At 42.6% G+C, this 18,063-nt stretch overlaps 1 protein-coding gene across 5 annotated transcripts in view; it reads left to right on the top strand.

The window, feature by feature from the left end:
• The window catches only part of Rbcn-3B (WD repeat-containing protein Rbcn-3B), a 307,575-nt gene that overhangs the window by 31,891 nt on the left and 257,621 nt on the right, over window positions 1-18,063 (top strand). For all 5 annotated transcript variants that reach the window (XM_068378881.1, XM_068378884.1, XM_068378883.1 and 2 more), the window contains exons 3-7: window positions 3,003-3,109; window positions 14,262-14,340; window positions 14,490-14,658; window positions 14,791-14,981; window positions 17,123-17,268. In XM_068378881.1, coding sequence (XP_068234982.1) covers window positions 3,003-3,109; window positions 14,262-14,340; window positions 14,490-14,658; window positions 14,791-14,981; window positions 17,123-17,268 — 692 coding nt within the window. The remainder of the gene's footprint in view (window positions 1-3,002; window positions 3,110-14,261; window positions 14,341-14,489; window positions 14,659-14,790; window positions 14,982-17,122; window positions 17,269-18,063) is intronic.

The following is an 18,063-nucleotide window of genomic DNA, read 5'->3' as shown; positions in this document are numbered from 1 at the left end:
TTCCGGAAAGTTAAAGTCTGGTCTGACTTGGTGAAAGGACTTTTTCAACCTTAGAAGAGTCTTCCCCTGACTGTTCAGACTCCCAACCACGTTCTCTTCTCGGACGCATCGGACGTAGGCTGGGATGCGACATTAGACGGTAGGGAATGCTCGGGATTATGGAACTCGAGTCAAAGGACAATGCATTTCAACTGCAAGAAGCTGCTGGCAGTACGTCTGACCTGGTAAAGCTTCAGGTCTCTCCTTCAAGGCAAAGTGGTGGAGGTGAACTCGGACAACACACGGCTTTGACGTACATCTCCAAGCAAGGAGGGACCTACTCTCTGACATGGTACGAGATCGCAAGGGACCTCCTCACCTGGTCAACAGGTCTAGACTTTTCACTAGTAACGAGGTTCATCCAAGGCAACTTGAATGTCATAGCAGATTGTCTCAGTCGGAAGGGACAAATAATTCCAACAGAATGGACACTCCACAAGGATGTATGCAAGAGACTTTGGGCCACCTGGGGCCAGCCAACCATAGATCTCTTCGCAACCTCGATGACCAAGAGGCTCCCAATAGTTTGCTCACCTATCCCGGACCCAGCAGTAGTTCATATAGATGCCTTTCTACTAGATTGGTCACATCTAGATCTATATGCATTCCCTCCGTTCAAGATTGTCAACAAGGTACTGCAGAAGTTCGCCTCTCACGAAGGGACAAGGTTGACGCTAGTTGCTTCCCTCTGGCCCGCGAGAGGATGACTCACCGAGGTACTTCGATGGTTAGTAGACGTTCCCAGAACACTTCCCCTAAGGGTGGACCTTCTACGTCAACCACGCGTAAAGAAGGTACACCAAGGCCTCCACGCTCTTCGTCTGACTGCCTTCAGACTATCGAAAGACTCTCAAGAGCTAGAGGCTTTTCGAAGGAGGCAACCAGAGCGTTTGCTAGAGCAAGGAGAACATCCACCCTTAGAATCTACCAATCGAAGTGGGAAATCTTCCGAAACTGGTGCAAGTCAGTATCCGTATCCTCGACCAGTACCTCTGTAACTCAAATAGCTGACTTTCTCTTATATCTGAGGAAAGAACGATCTCTTTCAGCTCCCACTATCAAGGGTTACAGAAGCATGTTGGCATCAGTCTTCCGTCACAGAGGCTTAGATCTTTCCAACAATAAAGATCTACAGGACCTCCTTAAGTCTTTTGAGACCACGAAGGAGCGTCGTTTGGTTACACCTGGTTGGAATTTAGACGTGGTACTAAGATTCCTTATGTCAGACAGGTTCGAACCGCTTCAATCAGCCTCCCTGAAAGATCTCACCTTTAAGACTCTTTTCCTGATATGCTTAACCACAGGTAAAAGAGTCAGTGAGATTCATGCCTTCAGCAAGAACATCGGATTCTCATCCGAAACGGCTACATGTTCTACAACTTGGTTTTCTAGCCAAACACGAGCTGCCTTCTCGGCCTTGACCAATATCATTCGATATTCCAAACTTATCGTATGGTTGGAAATGAACTAGAAAGAGTATTATGTCCTGTAAGAGCTCTTAAGTTCTATTTAAAAACCTTTACGAGGCCCGTCTGAAGCTTTATGGTGTTCAGTTAAGAATCCATCTTTGCCTATGTCAGAGAATGCTTTATCCTATTTTATCAGACTGTTAATACGAGAAGCTCATTCCCATCTGAATGAGGAAGACCAAGCTTTGCTGAAGGTAAGGACACACGAAGTTAGAGCTGTCGCAACTTCCGTGGCCTTTAAATAAATAGATCTCTGCAAAGATATTCGACGCAACCTATTGGAAAAGCAAATCAGTGTTCGCGTCTTTTATCTTAAGAATGTCCAGTCTCTTTACGAGAACTGCTACAATCTGGGACCATTCGTAGCAACGAGTGCAGTAGTGGTGAGGGCTCCACCACTACAATTCCCTAATTCCTTAACCTTTTTAATCTTTCTCTTGAAATGTTTTATTATTGTTTTTGGGTTGTCCGGAAGGCTAAGAAGCCTTTCGCATCCTACTTGATTTGGCGGGTGGTCAAAGTCATTTCTTGAGAAGCGCCTAGATTAGAGGTTTTGATGAGGACCTTTAGTATGGGTTGCAACCCTTCATACTTCAGCTCCTAGGAGTCGCTCAGCATCCTATGAGGATCGCGAGGCTCAGTAAGGAAGACGTACTTAAAAAGGCAGAGTAATTGTTCAAGTCGACTTCCTTACCAGGTACTTATTTATTTTATGTTTGTTATTTTGAATAACTGCTAAAATGAAATACGGAATACTTAGCTCATAATAATGTCAACATGTAATGCTGGTCTCTACCCACCCCCCTGGGTGTGAATCAGCTATATGATCATCGGGTAAGTTTAATATTGAAAAATGTTATTTTCATAAGTAAAATAAATTTTTGAATATACTTACCCGATGATCATAAATTAAAGGACCCACCCTTCCTCCCCAATAGAGACCCAGTGGACAGAGGAGAAAATTGGTTCTGTGTTGACATCGAGTACTTGAGTACCTACTTGACAGATGGCGCTGTTGATGTACACCCCCACCTGTATAGCGATCGCTGGCCTATTCCACCCGTAGGTTTTTCTGTCGGGCAGCAGAGCTGACAGCTATATGATCATCGGGTAAGTATATTCAAAAATTTATTTTACTAATGAAAATAACATTTTAACTTTGCTAAAATATTTTTGGTTTATTTAACACAATAAAAGTTGCTGTGAAATATGTAAGTCGTAACAAACATATTTTTATGAGAAAAACAATTTTTAGACCTTAGTGACCGGAATTTTAATCCTCATAGACCCAAGTTTACTTAGGTTTATCCCCACAGACCTCAGTTAACTTGGTTGATTTTTTTCTCAACAAATAGTAGTTCTTAATATTTTATTTTGCTATTTAAAACTTTTATTGATGACTGTGTTTTTTTTTTTTTTAGTACATTATAGTGGTAAACTTAATCAGTTCCTTAGCTCATTAGCAAACTAACTTCATTAATTTTTTTCCAATAGCTGACACCTAGATGTCTATTGGTGGGCCACACCGCTAGTGTCACATGCCTGGCTCCAGGAGGAGATGCTCGAGGAACTACCTTTCTTGTCAGTTCTTCAGAAAATGGGTAAGTGAATATAATACAATAATGTACTGTACTGTACATGTAAGATTTTTGACCAATTTTCAATAATACAGAAAACTTTTAGAGATCTAGACCCCAAGAACCCAGATTGTTCCCATATGAATACAAGCCTTCGTTCTTTAATAAAGGATTGATTCAAGCGCAGCTGGAACTCGTTTGTTAAAACTTATGACGAAGTGTTGGCAGTAGCTAGTAATCACCCGCCTGTGATGGGGAAGCTCCGTCTCTCTGCTGGTACCCTGAACAGTCATTTTGATTCCAGCCACTAAATAATACAGACATGCTATCGGCTTCTCTTCAATCTTGGCTTTTAAGATTTTTTTTTCTTTAATGCTTGGACAATCTCGAGGCTGGGAGATTCACCTGTCTCCCTTAGCAAAACAGGCGAGCCTTTCCCTTGGGAAGAGTCTTAATGTATCCGATCTTGTTATAATTAACAACACCGTGCTACATCTTTGAAATGTTGCTAGCTTCACAGGTAAGGGAAGAGATTTGGTTGATGTAGTTCAGAGAAGGAAAATTATGATTCCATGCTTGCAGGAAACTAAATTATTGGGGAAAAGTGCTAGCTTGAGGAAGAATATAAAGTTTACCACATAAGGGAAGATACAAGGAGAAATGGTGTGAAGATTATTCTCCATCCAGATTTGTAGGAGAATGTCATAGAGGTTCAGCATATCAGTGATAGGCTCATGGGGTTGAAGTTGGTGAATGATAAGAGAGTATGGCATATCATCTTGGTATATACCCTGCAACAAGAGGAGAAAGGCATTCAGAGAGAAGTTAGAAAAATATGCAGAAAGAGTTCCAAGAAGTGAACTACAGTATAAGTGTTATCTGGGGACATGAATGCCCATGTAGGTGAGATTTTTGATGACTGAATGAATACATGGAGGAAGAGGTTTTAGGTGAAGAAACCAGGAAGGTGAAAGAATGTTAGAATTGGCAAAAGCTGTAAATCTGATAGTCTTGAATACACAGTTTGAGAAAATGAGAAGACATTTGGTAACCTATAAAAGTACAGTAAACAAAATGAGACACATATTGACTTTGTTTTAGTTAGGAAGGGACACAAAGTTGTTATGGATTTTAAGGTTATTCCAAATGAATCTGCCTTAGTTTAACAAGAACATGTGGTGGCAGATCTTAGTTTGAAAGCAATGAGGAAAAGAAAAGCTTCTGCCAGGAGTAGGATAAGCAAAACTTGGAACCGAAAGGGGAGAAAGCAAGAGTTCAGAAGTAACATGGAAAGAGCCAGAGAAGAGTGCTGTGTAAAAGGAACGTCAGACTTTCCTGAGTAGATATGGGTTGGTATCAGCAGCAGTAGAAGTATGTTGGAGGAAAAGTGAAAACAGCAACAGGAATAGGAAACATAGTAGTGAAATCAGGAGGTTCAAACAGCTGTGAAGGAAAATAGGACAGTACTGTATAGTCAGAAGGTAGAAGGAAGATAACAACTACCAAGCTAGGGATGAATATAGATAGATAAATAGGGAAGTAAAGAGAATGGTAGTGACAGCAAAAGGAGAAGCCAGGAGAGAATGGTATTAGGTGATTGGAATACTGGAAGGAGAAAAGGTAATCTACACAATTTCAGAAGTGAGAAGTGAGAGGCTAGATGTAATAGAGGTGGGAATTATAAAAGAAATTAAAATGAAAATATGTAATTGAGGAAGAGGAAGTCAATAGGAGATGGAAATACTATTTTTCACAACTAATAGACACTGAGAATGATAGTCAAGAACTGAAAAATTTTCCTCCTGTAGAAGAACCAATAGCAAACATCAGAGAGACTGAAGTCGAAAATTATATAAAGAAAAATAAATGAAGCTGCAGGGAAAAAAGAGGTAACAATAGAAATGATCAAGGAATTGGGAAATATAAGCAAAGAGTGGGTGCATACATTATTGGAAATGATCTATAATGTAGAGGAAATGCCAAGGAACTTGAAAGATAGTGGGATACTTCAATTTTATAAACAATTTGTTAAACTGTGGGAACTACAAAGAAATAAAACTTGGTTCCTGTATTTAAGATACTAGAGATAATAGTTAAGGGTAGGTTAAGAGAATTGATAGATAAAGATGAGCAGTTGTTTGAGTTTATGAAAAGGAAGAGCACAGAGGGTGCTATTTTTATAGTAAGACTATCCAAGAGGAGTATCTAGAAGAAAACAGGAAAGTTTACATATGTTTTGGGAATCTCGAAAAGGCATATGATAGGGTACGAAGAAGGTTAGTCTATTGGTATTTGAGAAAGAGAGGAGTACTGGGAAAGTTGGTAAGGCTACTAAGGGTGATGTATGAGGGGGTAAGAACTACAGTACACCCACAATATGAGGAAACTGAGGCATTCTGCTCTGAGTCCAATCATGTTCTTTGGTACTATAGACACTTTGTCACCAAAATTAAGGAACAACGAAGAATTTAGGGAACTAATATTTGCAAATGATCTGGTCATTATAGCAGACACAGAAGAACTGCAAGAAAAGTTTTCAGCATGGAAAGGAAGAGCTTCGTAGCCCTCTGAAAATCGCATGTGCGGTCTTCAGGGAGCACAGTTTGTGAGTCATCGCAATATTGTGTCTGTAAGAGACAGTCGTGGTGCAATCCATCCTCTCAACTGGAATGGGTCAGATTGATACCGCACGCCAACAGCACTCCCTCCCAGCCTGCTCGAAGTGGGTTGCAGTAGCTTGCTGACAGCTGTGTCAGCATACCTTTATTGGGTAGAGTACGCTAATCAGCCTCGTGCACCTTTAGCGCAAGATCTTTTTAGCTCGTTCATAGTTTTCAAATCAAATTCTGAAAGATGTGTCTATAACTATGCCTGCTTTACGAGAGGTAATGGGGTATTCTTAGGCTCTGAAAGCAGTCTCTGTGCTTCTGGTACAGGAAGACTTTTCTCCTCCTCCTGATCATAGACTACAGCACACCAACATGAACAAGTGCACGTATGTAGGCTTGACTAGTTCCTAGAATACCACCAAACACAGTTGATCAGATCCAGAGTGTCAGGGGAAGATCCGTCATTGGAAGAATTGGGCATTGTTCCTGTAAAATTGAATCCAAAGACATGTAAGCCAAGTAGGCAGGTTACTCCTCCTCCAAGGAATACCTTCCATCCACATAACCATAGAAGCTTGAGAACTCAGAGAGAAATCTCATTAGTGGATAATTTCAGGCGCTTGCTAAAAGTCAGTTTGACCAGCACCTTCCCCAAATGCAATGCATAGGGAGCAAGAAGCTGCTGTATGCTTTTCTGTTGCACAGCAAGAGGTAATACTGTATGCATTAAGGAAGCGTCTAGCATCTTAGCCTCATTTACGGGTAGGACGAAGGAGAGTAAAGACTTCTATGTTGCCTGTAAAATCTTGGAAGATCCCAGAGTCAGGTACAGCTCTCTGCTGCTGCCGTATCGGCTAGCGATTCTGGGAGGGTCCGTTGAATCCTCGTTCCCCTGATTTTTACAATAACAATGAACACAACGACCCAACCCTATGCCATCTGGTTGTGGCATCGGACGTGGAAGAATGCTTTTCTGATGGTTCAAATTAATCAATAGGGGTGCTTCCCCTACCAGTTGGCCCTAACCCTAAGGCTCTAGACACTGAGGTAGGGGAGTCGGAGTCTACTTTCCTGTAGGTGCTCATATGCATCAGGAAAGTCAATGGCCTAGGTGAGGCTTCTTCCTCCCTTCCTAGGAAGAGGAATGCAGTCATAGACAAGCTGTGGAGGGTTCCTAGAGCCAACAAACGTCATCTTGAGCTGTCATGGTAAATTCTTGCATCTGAGTCCATCGACAAAGTAGACTCCCAGATCTCTACTAGGAAAGATTTCTTTAGAGCTAGGAAGTCTTCTAAGATTATTCCTCCGCTATTCGTAAGGCAAATGAAATTTTCAATATTAAACTTAGCCGGTGATTATATAAGCTGCAGCTCTGCTGCTCGACAGAAAACTCTACGTTCAAAATCCGCCAGCGATCGCTATGCAGGTAGGGGGTGTACTTCAACAGCGCCATCTGTCGTGTAGGTACTCAGTACTCAATGTAAACACAGAACTCAATTTTCTCTCTGTCGTGCCACCGGCAAGACCTACTAAATTCGCTGTTGCTAACTGGATTGGTTTTCACAACTTTTTGGTGAAGTACACGTTTCTAGTTTTGAGCTTTCGCTTTGCAGGCTTTATCTTCAATACATCCTTGCATTCTTTTGTTGATATCGGATTATTTGTTGATGACTTTGGATAGTTTTTGAATTCCCCTTTGACTAATTCAAAATGGCTGACCCTTCTCAAGTCCCTAAATTCAGGAAGTGTAATGCTAGGGACTGTTCAAGGCGTCTTCCGAAGGCCTCTATCGATCCTCACACCATTTGTTCCAATTGTCGGGATAAAACCTGTCAATTGGAAGATCGATGTGAGGAATGCGTTGGGCTTTCGGAATTCGATTTTATCAAATTCCAGAAATATACACGTAGGCTAGAGAGAGATAGAGTCAGGAGAAGTTCATCTCGCTCCGTTGAATTTTCCTCTCCTCATGCCCCACAACCTATTCCTTCCCCTGTAGTGGTTGCTCCTGATCCCCCTTCTAGCACTCAAGAACCTTCGATGGCAGATATGATGCGTGCCATCCAGGCTCTGGGTGAGAGAGTCGAGTCATTGGCGAGTGACCGTAACCAACTCATGGCAGACGTCAAGGAGCTGAAGTGTAAGAGTGCAGTGGGTAGTGATAAAGTGAGTGGTAGTGTTGTGGATAGTGTTGTGGATAGTGTTGCGCTTGAGGGATCGTCTGTTCGTGCTTGTCGTCCTCCCAGTCCGGGACCTCTTGCAAGCTCCCAAGCCCAGGGGAGAAGCAATGTCGTACGACCAAAGGGTTCGAGAGGCTTTAATCAGCGAACAGACGTTCCCTCCGTGGTTTCGGGCGTATCTACCCAAGATCGACCCACCCACACAAAGACGAGAGAGCCCATTTATTCCTCGTCTGCGGAAGAGGTTTCTCGTAAGAAACCATGGACCAAGGTCTCGCGGCCTCTTAAGCGCAAGTCGGTCCCTTCCGCGCAAGTCCAGCGGCCCAGTTGTAGCCACTGGGTCAGTTCGGACTCGCTGCAGTCTTCCGACGACTGCTCACCTCCTAAGAGAGGCAAAGCGGTACCGCATCAGGCAGTAACACCGTCTGTTGCCGCACCTGCTACTGTAGACCCTAAGTGGTCTTTGCTGCAGACCATGCAGTCTCAGTTAACGTCATTGATGCAGGACTTTCGTGCGGAGAAGGTTGACGCTGCACCAACCTCTAGCCTACAACCACCCACGGTTGTGCGTCCGGTGGACGCTGAGGCGACCTTCTGCCGCACTCCAGCTGAGAAAGTCCCGCCACCCATGCGTTCCAGTGTACCCTGCCAGCCGCATGTTGACGTTCAGCGACGCACGGAACCTTCCGTTGACGTTCGCGAGGTACAACAACAGTCTAAGTTGTTTTGTTTTGACGCGGTGCGTCAACCTCCGCAACCCAGTGTGGTTACCTCTACTCGCCCAAATCAGACTAGACAGTCTGGAGTAGACGCTTTGCGTCCCCGCGCTGCTATGGTTGTTGCCAGTTCACAGACTGGGCAACAGTTCCATGACGTTGCGTCCGGTTCACCCGTGCTGCCGGACTCAGCTGACCAGCCGATTCCTTCTCCCTTGCCGCTTCCTCCTCAATTCTCAGATGATGGACTCTCTGATGATGACGACGCTGCACACATTGACGACCCTCATACGGACATTGACGAACCCAAGACCACGCAACCCTCTTTGGACTTTAGAAAAGTTCTTGCTCTATTCAAAGAGATGTATCCTGATCAGTTTGTGTCTGCGGCTCCACGCTCTCCTCCGTCAGAGTTTGCTTTAGGCACGCAGTCATCCGCGCCTGCCTTTACGAAACTCGTCCTCGCCCGCTCGTCCAAGAGAGCTTTACGAGTTTTAGGAGATTGGATGCAGTCCAAAAAGAACCTAGGGAAGACAGCATTTACGTTTCCCCCTGCGAAACTCTCTTCCAGATCGAGCGTCTGGTATGCCACGGGAGAAGTTCTCGGCTTGGGAGTTCCTGCCTCTGCCCAGGGCGACTTCTCAAGCCTAGTAGACTCTCCCCGCAGGCTAGCCATGAGACGCTCTAAGATATGTTGGTCTCCTTCGGACCTAGACCATCTGTTGAAAGGAGTGTTTAGAACCTTCGAGGTCTTTAACTTTTTGGACTGGTGTCTGGGAGCTTTGAGCAGGAAGATCTCCCCGTCTGACAAGGAATCTTCCTTGCTCATAATGTCCTGCATGGACAAGGCCATACGTGACGGATCTAGTGAGCTTGCGGCTTCGTTCGTATCCGGGGTCCTCAAGAAACGGGAGAACCTTTGCTCTTTCCTGTCAGCTGGAGTAACACCGTGTCAGAGATCGGAACTTCTTTTTGCTCCTCTCTCAAAGTGCCTTTTCCCAGAGGACTTGATAAAGGAGATTGCTACCTCCTTGATTCAGAAGGACACCCATGACCTGGTTGCGTCCTCTGCCCGCAAAGCCACCCCTTTGCCTACCTTGTCAAGACCCAGGATGGACACTCCAGCGTCCAGATTCATTCCGCCCTTTCGTGGCAGAGCCTCCAGCAGAGGAGGTGCTCGTGCCGAAGGGAGACGTGGGAAGAAGAAAGGTACCAAGTCCTTTAAAGGCAGAGTCTGACTGCCACCTTCTTCAGACAGCAGTGGGAGCCAGACTCAAGAACTTCTGGCAGACCTGGGAGAAAAGGGGCGCAGATGCACAATCTGTGAAGTTGCTCAGAGAAGGGTACAAGATCCCGTTTGTACGCAAACCCCCTCTAGCAACGTCTCCCATCGATCTCTCCCAGGTACAGAGAGGAAGACAAGAGGCTAGCTTTGAAGCAGGAGGTGTCTCTCTTACTAGAAAAGGGAGCGGTAGTCAAAGTCCGGGACCATCAATCCCCGGGCTTCTACAACCGTCTCTTCTTAGTGGTAAAGAAGACAGGAGGGTGGAGGCCAGTGCTAGACGTCAGTGCGCTGAATGTCTTTGTCACAAAGCAGACGTTCGCCATGGAGACCATAAAGTCCGTTCTAGCAGCGGTCAGGAAGGAAGACTGGATGGTCTCTTTAGACCTAAGGGACGCATACTTTCACGTCCCCATCCACCCAGAATCCCAACCTTTTCTGAGATTCGTTTACGAAAAGGTTGTCTACCAATTTCAAGCCCTGTGCTTTGGCCTAAGCACAGCTCCTCTTGTGTTTACGAGGCTGATGAGGAATATTGCCAAATTCCTGCATTTAGCGGATATCAGAGCCTCCCTCTATTTGGACGACTGGCTTCTAAGAGCTTCTTCCAGTCGTCGCTGTCTGGAGAATCTAAAGTGGACTCTAGATCTGATCAAGGAATTGGGTCTCCTGGTCAATATGGAAAAGTCCCAATTGGTCCCATCCCAAACTATTGTGTATTTAGGGATGGAGATTCACAGTCAAGCTTTTCGGGCTTTTCCGTCGGCCCCCAGAACAAGTCAAGCCCAGGTATGCATCCAGAACATGCTAAAGAAGGAACGATGTTCAGTCAGACAGTGGATGAGTCTGATAGGGACGCTTTCATCCCTGGAACAGTTCGTTTCGTTAGGGAGACTACACCTCCGTCCCCTTCAATTTCATCTAGCTGTTTACTGGAAAAAGGACAAGACGCTAGAAGCGGTCTCGATCCCCATTTCCGAGAAGATGAAGTCTTCCCTGACTTGGTGGAAGGACAGTATCAACCTCAGAGAGGGTCTGCCCCTGGCTGTTCAGACCCCCAACCACGTTCTCTTCTCGGACGCATCGGACACGGGCTGGGGTGCGACATTAGACGGTCGGGAATGCTCGGGAACTTGGAACTCGAATCAAAGAACGTTACATATCAACTGCAAGGAGCTACTGGCAGTTCATCTGACCTTGAAAAGCTTCAAGTCCCTCCTTCAAGGCAAAGTGGTGGAGGTGAACTCGGACAACACCATGGCCTTGGCGTACATCTCCAAGCAAGGAGGGACCCATTCTATGACGTTGTACGAGATCGCAAGGGACCTCCTCACCTGGTCAAAAGATCTAAACCTTTCTCTAGTAACGAGGTTCATCCAAGGCAACTTGAATGTCATGGCAGATTGCCTCAGTCGGAGGGGTCAAATCATTCCAACAGAATGGACCCTACACAAGGATGTGTGCAAGAGACTGTGGGCCACATGGGGCCAGCCTACCATAGATCTCTTCGCAACCTCGATGACCAAGAGGCTCCCAATATATTGCTCACCAATCCCGGACCCAGCAGCAGTTCATATAGATGCCTTTCTACTGGATTGGTCACATCTAGACCTTTATGCATTCCCCCCGTTCAAGATTGTCAACAAGGTACTGCAGAAGTTCGCCTCTCACGAAGGGACAAGGTTGACGTTAGTTGCTCCCCTCTGGCCCGCGAGAGAATGGTTCACCGAGATACTTCAATGGCTGGTGGACGTTCCCAGAACTCTTCCTCTAAGAGTGGACCTTCTACGTCAGCCACACGTAAAGAAGGTACACCCAGGCCTCCACGCTCTTCGTCTGACTGCCTTCAGACTATCAAAAGACTCTCTAGAGCTAGAGGCTTTTCGAAGGAGGCAGCCAGGGTGATTGCTAGAGCAAGGAGGACATCCACTCTTAGAGTCTACCAGTCGAAGTGGGAAGTCTTCCGAAACTGGTGCAAGTCAGTATCAGTATCCTCGACCAGTACCTCTGTAACCCAAATAGCTGACTTCCTATTATACCTGAGGAAAGAAAGATCTCTTTCAGCTCCCACTATCAAAGGTTACAGAAGCATGTTGGCATCAGTCTTCCGTCACAGAGGCTTAGATCTTTCCAACAACAAAGATCTACAGGACCTCCTTAAGTCTTTTGAGACCACAAAGGAGCGTCGTCTGGCTACACCTGGTTGGAATTTAGACGTGGTACTAAGATTCCTTATGTCAGAAAGGTTCGAGCCACTACAAGCAGCCTCCTTTAAAGATCTCACTTTAAAGACTCTTTTCCTGGTTTGCTTAGCCACAGCTAAAAGAGTCAGTGAGATTCACGCCTTCAGCAGGAACATCGGATTTTCATCTGAAACGGCTACATGTTCTTTACAGCTTGGTTTTCTAGCCAAAAACGAGCTACCTTCTCGTCCTTGGCCGAAATCGTTCGATATTCCTTTATGAGGACAGTCAGAAGCTTTATGGTGTTCTATTAAGAAACCTTCTTTGCCTATGTCAAAGAATGCAGTATCCTATTATATCAGACTGTTGATACGAGAAGCTCATTCCCATCTGAGTGAGGAAGACCATGGTTTGCTGAAGGTAAGGACGCATGAAGTTAGAGCTGTCGCAACTTCAGTGGCCTTTAAACAAAATAGATCTCTGCAGAGTATAATGGACGCAACCTATTGGAGAAGCAAGTCAGTGTTCGCGTCTTTTTATCTTAAAGATGTCCAGTCTCTTTACGAGAACTGCTACACCCTGGGACCATTCGTAGCAGCGAGTGCAGTAGTGGGTGAGGGCTCAACCACTACATTCCCCTAATTCCATAACCTTTTTTAATCTTTCTTTTGAAATGTTTTTTATTGTTGTTTTTGGGTTGTCCGGAAGGCTAAGAAGCCTTTCGCATCCTGGTTGATTTGGTGGGTGGTCAAATTCTTTTCTTGAGAAGCGCCTAGATTAGAGGTTTTGATGAGGTCCTGTAGTATGGGTTGCAACCCTTGATACTTCAGCTCCTAGGAGTCGCTCAGCATCCTAAGAGGATCGCGAGGCTCAGTAAGGAAGACGTACTTAAAAAGGCAGAGTAATTGTTCAAGTCGACTTCCTTACCAGGTACTTATTTATTTTATGTTTGTTATTTTGAATAACTGCTAAAATGAAATACAAAATCCTTAGCTCATAATAATGTAAACAATTAATGCTGGTCTCTACCCACCCCCCTGGGTGTGAATCAGCTTATATAATCACCGGCTAAGTTTAATATTGAAAAATGTTATTTTTATAATAAAATAAATTTTTGAATATACTTACCCGGTGATTATATATTAAAGGACCCTCCCTTCCTCCCCAATAGAGACCCAGTGGACCGAGGAGAAAATTGAGTTCTGTGTTTACATTGAGTACTGAGTACCTGCACGACAGATGGCGCTGTTGAAGTACACCCCCTACCTGCATAGCGATCGCTGGCGGATTTTGAACGTAGAGTTTTCTGTCGAGCAGCAGAGCTGCAGCTTATATAATCACCGGGTAAGTATATTCAAAAATTTATTTTATTATAAAAATAACATTTTTATAGGATGGAAAATGACATCCCTTCCCCTTTACCGCTAGGCCCAGCAGTTTCAGCCCTGGCTAAGGGTACAGCTGCAGACAAGTTAGCGTCACAACTTGTTGTGTTTTCAGCGGCAGATGCCCTGACATAGAGAGGATGGCAAGAGCTACTCTTCAGGCCGCCTGCTGGATGAGCCACTGGTCGAGCTATTTAGCCGACGCCAAAGATCTGTCCTACCCTGAGAAGCATAAGATGTTCAAGAGCATCGTCTTTATAGGTGTGAGGGCAATGGAATTCCTTCTGCATAACGTTGCGAACCAGTGGACCAACTGGGTCTTAAAATGGCACAGTTCTTTCATCTCCAGGTTCCAGCAGCTTGGGGAAGGCATGGTTCACACAAACACTCTGTGCCCAACTGTATCATTTTGGTTGGAAGGATGGTTTTACAAACATCTTTGCAAACATTTTATTTTATTTTTAATCCAACCAAGCTTCTCATTCAATGAATGAATAGCACATGAATTTCGCTTAAGTATTGAAATAATTTTTGGTTAGAATACCATTTCTTAATTAGTGTCATTCTGTTCACATTAATTTAAAAGTATTTTCTTTATTGCATGTATTAAATAAACAATAATTGATAAACTAATTAATGTACTGTTAAATTAATATGCCCACAACACAGTTGGGCATATAAATGATTAATGTAGCTGGGCCAAATATGTTGCTTAGTTTATGAAATCAACTATTGTAGTGTGAAGTGCTTAAGCAGGTGTAAAGCACATCAAAGGTAACTGTGATTATGGAATACTTGAAGTAAAATTAATGTTTCTACAGAGAAATGTGTACTTGGGATTTAAGAGATGGTCGATGTGTGGAGGTCCTTCGTTCTGCTAATATCCATTCCTCTATGAAGGTTAGTCATTTCATATACCTGTTTGTGGTGTTTGGATTTGCTGTGTGATGGTACCATGAGAAATAATTAATTTGCAGTCAGGAAATGCTTTATGAAAAAATATTTTCTTGAATAATGAAAACAAAATTATTCTTTCTTCTCTGTTACAGGCATATCATATGTTAAATGTTGAGAATATTAGATTATTTTGTGTGGGCAACTATCCAGAAATTCTAGTTTATGATCCACACACATTGGACATCCTCTTCTCTCTCGCTACTCGCATACACCCGGATTGGATCTCGGCACTTCATATACTTAGACCACCAAAAAGAAATGGTTAGCTGTTAAATCTTTTTTATATGAGATTTTTTTTTTAGAATGATCACATTATACTGTTATTTATTTATTATGGTTTAGCAATTTGTTCTTTATGATATGTTATTTACTTTGGATATTCTACTTTTACAGATGAAGTTGTATTAGGCGTAACTACTGGAGGCTGGGTAAAAGTCTGGACTGTCAGTGAGCGTGAAGTGCGGCCTCGGGAGCCAATATTTGAGCATGAGTCAAAGATGATTAGGTCACTTAATGCTTTGTGTCTTGTCTGTTGTTCATATAACCAAAGAACAGTTCTTATTGTCTCACAAGATGATTGGCAGGTGAGATTCATATGAATAACTCTTTCTACAGAATACTATAGAAATGTGTTTTTCTCAAATCAGTTGAGATCTGTCAGATTACAGTATTATTAATGTCAAATTATATGATCTTTTAAACATTGTGCTTTTGAGATTGAGAAAGGAATTATTTCTTTATAATTTTTTGACATATGGTAATACAGTACACATTTTTATGCAATTATTGACTGTCTGTTCCTACACAGTAACAAACCCATGTCCTTTAATAAGCGTATGATTTTAGCAAAGCTGGCAACTCGGCTATTGAGATTTATAGCAAGGTGTTGACAGTTACTGGCGGATAGGGGGCGAAGCCCTACTAGCTCATTGAGAAGCCACTTTGACTTAGTATAGTATGGATATAATCTTGGTGTCCCAAGCTTGACCTCTTATTTTCACGTGACAGATTGTTTGCGTGTTTGCCTCAGAATAGATAAACCACAAGTAGGCATGCGGTCTTGCCTTGTAGTTTTTGGATGGCGGTGTAGAATTTTTATGACCCAGAGAAACGTGGATCCCTACTGTTTCTGTTCTTCTTGGAGGAGCATGACTGCTCACAGTTTTCTGCCTATAAGGAGTCTAGGGAGAATGGCAAGAGTATGGCAGGAAGAGGAAGAAGACAACCAAGCAAGACTCTTCCCTAGAAGGCAAATAAATCTGCTGGTTCTCTCCTTCCTCATCCTGGAACTCTAGCTTCTTATTCTTCTCCATTACTCTTCTCTTGGGAAGCAATGCAAAGAAGAAAGAGGATGTTGAATTAACCCTTGTGTAAGGTCAGAGACAGTGGTATCTGCTTCCCATAGAGGATCTCTTCTTCTAGGAGGTCAATCCGATATTATTACTTCAGTTGATAACACTGCCAGTGTCAACGCCCTAAGGACGCTGTGGCCTTCATTAGGGTGAGAGGATAATCCGTCTAAAGAGAGACTGTTGCTAGCTTTGGCTTCCTCTAAAGCAAAGTCTTCTCCTGCTATCCTTGTTTTAGCTTAACTATCTCCATCCTGCTTTCCCCTGGAGATGCAGTTGATCAACGATCCTTGCCGTTAGGTGTGCCATTATCTGTAGTAAAGTCGTTGCATGGAAGGAAGTGCTTATGCCCTCCTTCATCTCTCGGCCCTTGTCCAGCTACGGTTACATCATCAGGCATATGGATCACAAAACCAAGCCAACATAGTTGGCATTTGGTGATCATAGCTCCTATGCTTACGCATGGCGTTCATTCCATAATATGTGTGGAATCCAGTATTTATGGGTGAGGCCAAAATTTTTTGGTAAAGAAGAAATAAGAAAATATTTCAGTTGCTATGATAAGAAATTGTCAATATCTGCTATAAAGAGTTACAGGTCTGTGTTAGATTTGGCTTTGAAACTCACCAGATTGGACTTATCCACTGAAGATGTTATAGCACAGGTATTTAAGAACTTCCTTATTAAAAATCTCCTTGTAGTCAATCTAAATAGATAGAATTAGAATATTGTACAGTATTCAGAGCAAAAGTTTTTGTTAAATTAAGAAGTCTTCCTAGGAGTTATACCCATCCATATTTGGCTGATACAATGGACTGGTATTCTGTAGAATGGGTTTTATTCCCAATAAGAGTAAGGTATATTTGATAGAGTTTTTGATATTAGGAATGCAGTAAAAAAATTATTTTGGGAGAGTGTTTTCCTAGTAGAGCGATGTCAAAAAATGTAATGTTCTTTTGCTCATATTTCAAGGTCATGCCACCTTAGATAAGTCTTCTTACATGTATTGAAAGTCAAGGAATATGATATCAGAGTGTTAGCCACATCTCTTAAGTTTGTTAAAATGTCATTATAAAGTCCTGATAGCGGCTCATTGGAGAACTGACTGTGCTTTTGCTAGTCATGATTTAAAGGTGGTCTTTTACAGTTTTTGAAGATGCATTTAGGCTTAATCCTATACTGTACTGTAATTATGGCTAGGGATGTTCTGAAATATCTATTGTTTTTATTAACTTTATTATATGTATAATTTAATTTCCTAATAATAATAATGATAATAATAATAATAATAAACCCTACTGTAGATATTTATTTGTTTAGTTACTTTCTTAGTAGTTTATTGAATCTTTGATGGATAATATTTTTTCTTAATGTAGATATATGATGCTGGAGACTTTTCACAATTGTGCCGAGTTTTAGTTCCACCCGGGGAAAGGTGGATGGGAGGAGACTTCCTTTCTGCAGATCGTGTATTAGTATGGAATGACATGGGACACGGTTACATCTATAAGCTACCTACAAAGTAAGTGGACACCCATGACTCATTCTTGTTTTATATCATTGTCAAGATGTTGTGACTCTTGCTTTTTACACTAGTAGCACTATTAATTTATTTTTAATAGGTATGGTTTTATTGTTTGCATTTTTGTTAGTGTTTTAACCTTGTTGTTGTTCAAATGGGCTATATGAACTTATTAAAACTTTGTGGATTTTGTATTTCAGAATTTACATCGTACATTATAACTTGACCGAAGAATTTTATATTTTTTACTTATGCTTTTTTTATGATTTGGAATGAAGTGGAATGTACAACTTTTAGGCCTACACTAAATTACACTAGCTTACAATTTCGTGTTTTTTTGTTACTGTACTGAATGCATTTTGCTCTATCTCCAGGAAATTATAACTGGGATCTTTTAGTTTTATACTCTTGTGGAGGAACGTAAGAATATTATATAGTTACATATTAGAAGTAAGATAAAGAGAAATAAAGACTCGCACTATAAACTGTACTAGGACTAAAGGCATATACATGCATGATTTCCATAAGAATAAGAAGTTTGATTATATATTAAGGTATTGTACAGTGTGTCCTTGAAAAAATATTTGCCAGCAGATTACATAAATTCCCCAAGATGTACTGAAACACCTTTACAGGTCCCCAGGCTTAGGCTTTGTCCTAAATCCCATAATCCATCCATTCATCCCAAATTTAATCCGTAACATAACACCATATTTTGTGATTTACATTTACATTACAGTACCTGCAAATTAAGCTAAACCATGGCCGTAATTAATTTTCTTAAACAGATCATGC

This window comes from Palaemon carinicauda, chromosome 8 (genome assembly GCF_036898095.1).
Source record: "Palaemon carinicauda isolate YSFRI2023 chromosome 8, ASM3689809v2, whole genome shotgun sequence".
In the NCBI taxonomy this organism is placed as follows: Eukaryota; Metazoa; Arthropoda; class Malacostraca; order Decapoda; family Palaemonidae; genus Palaemon; species Palaemon carinicauda.
The sequence above is the reverse complement of the archived record's forward strand: the minus strand, read 5'-3'. Positions and strand labels throughout refer to the sequence as shown.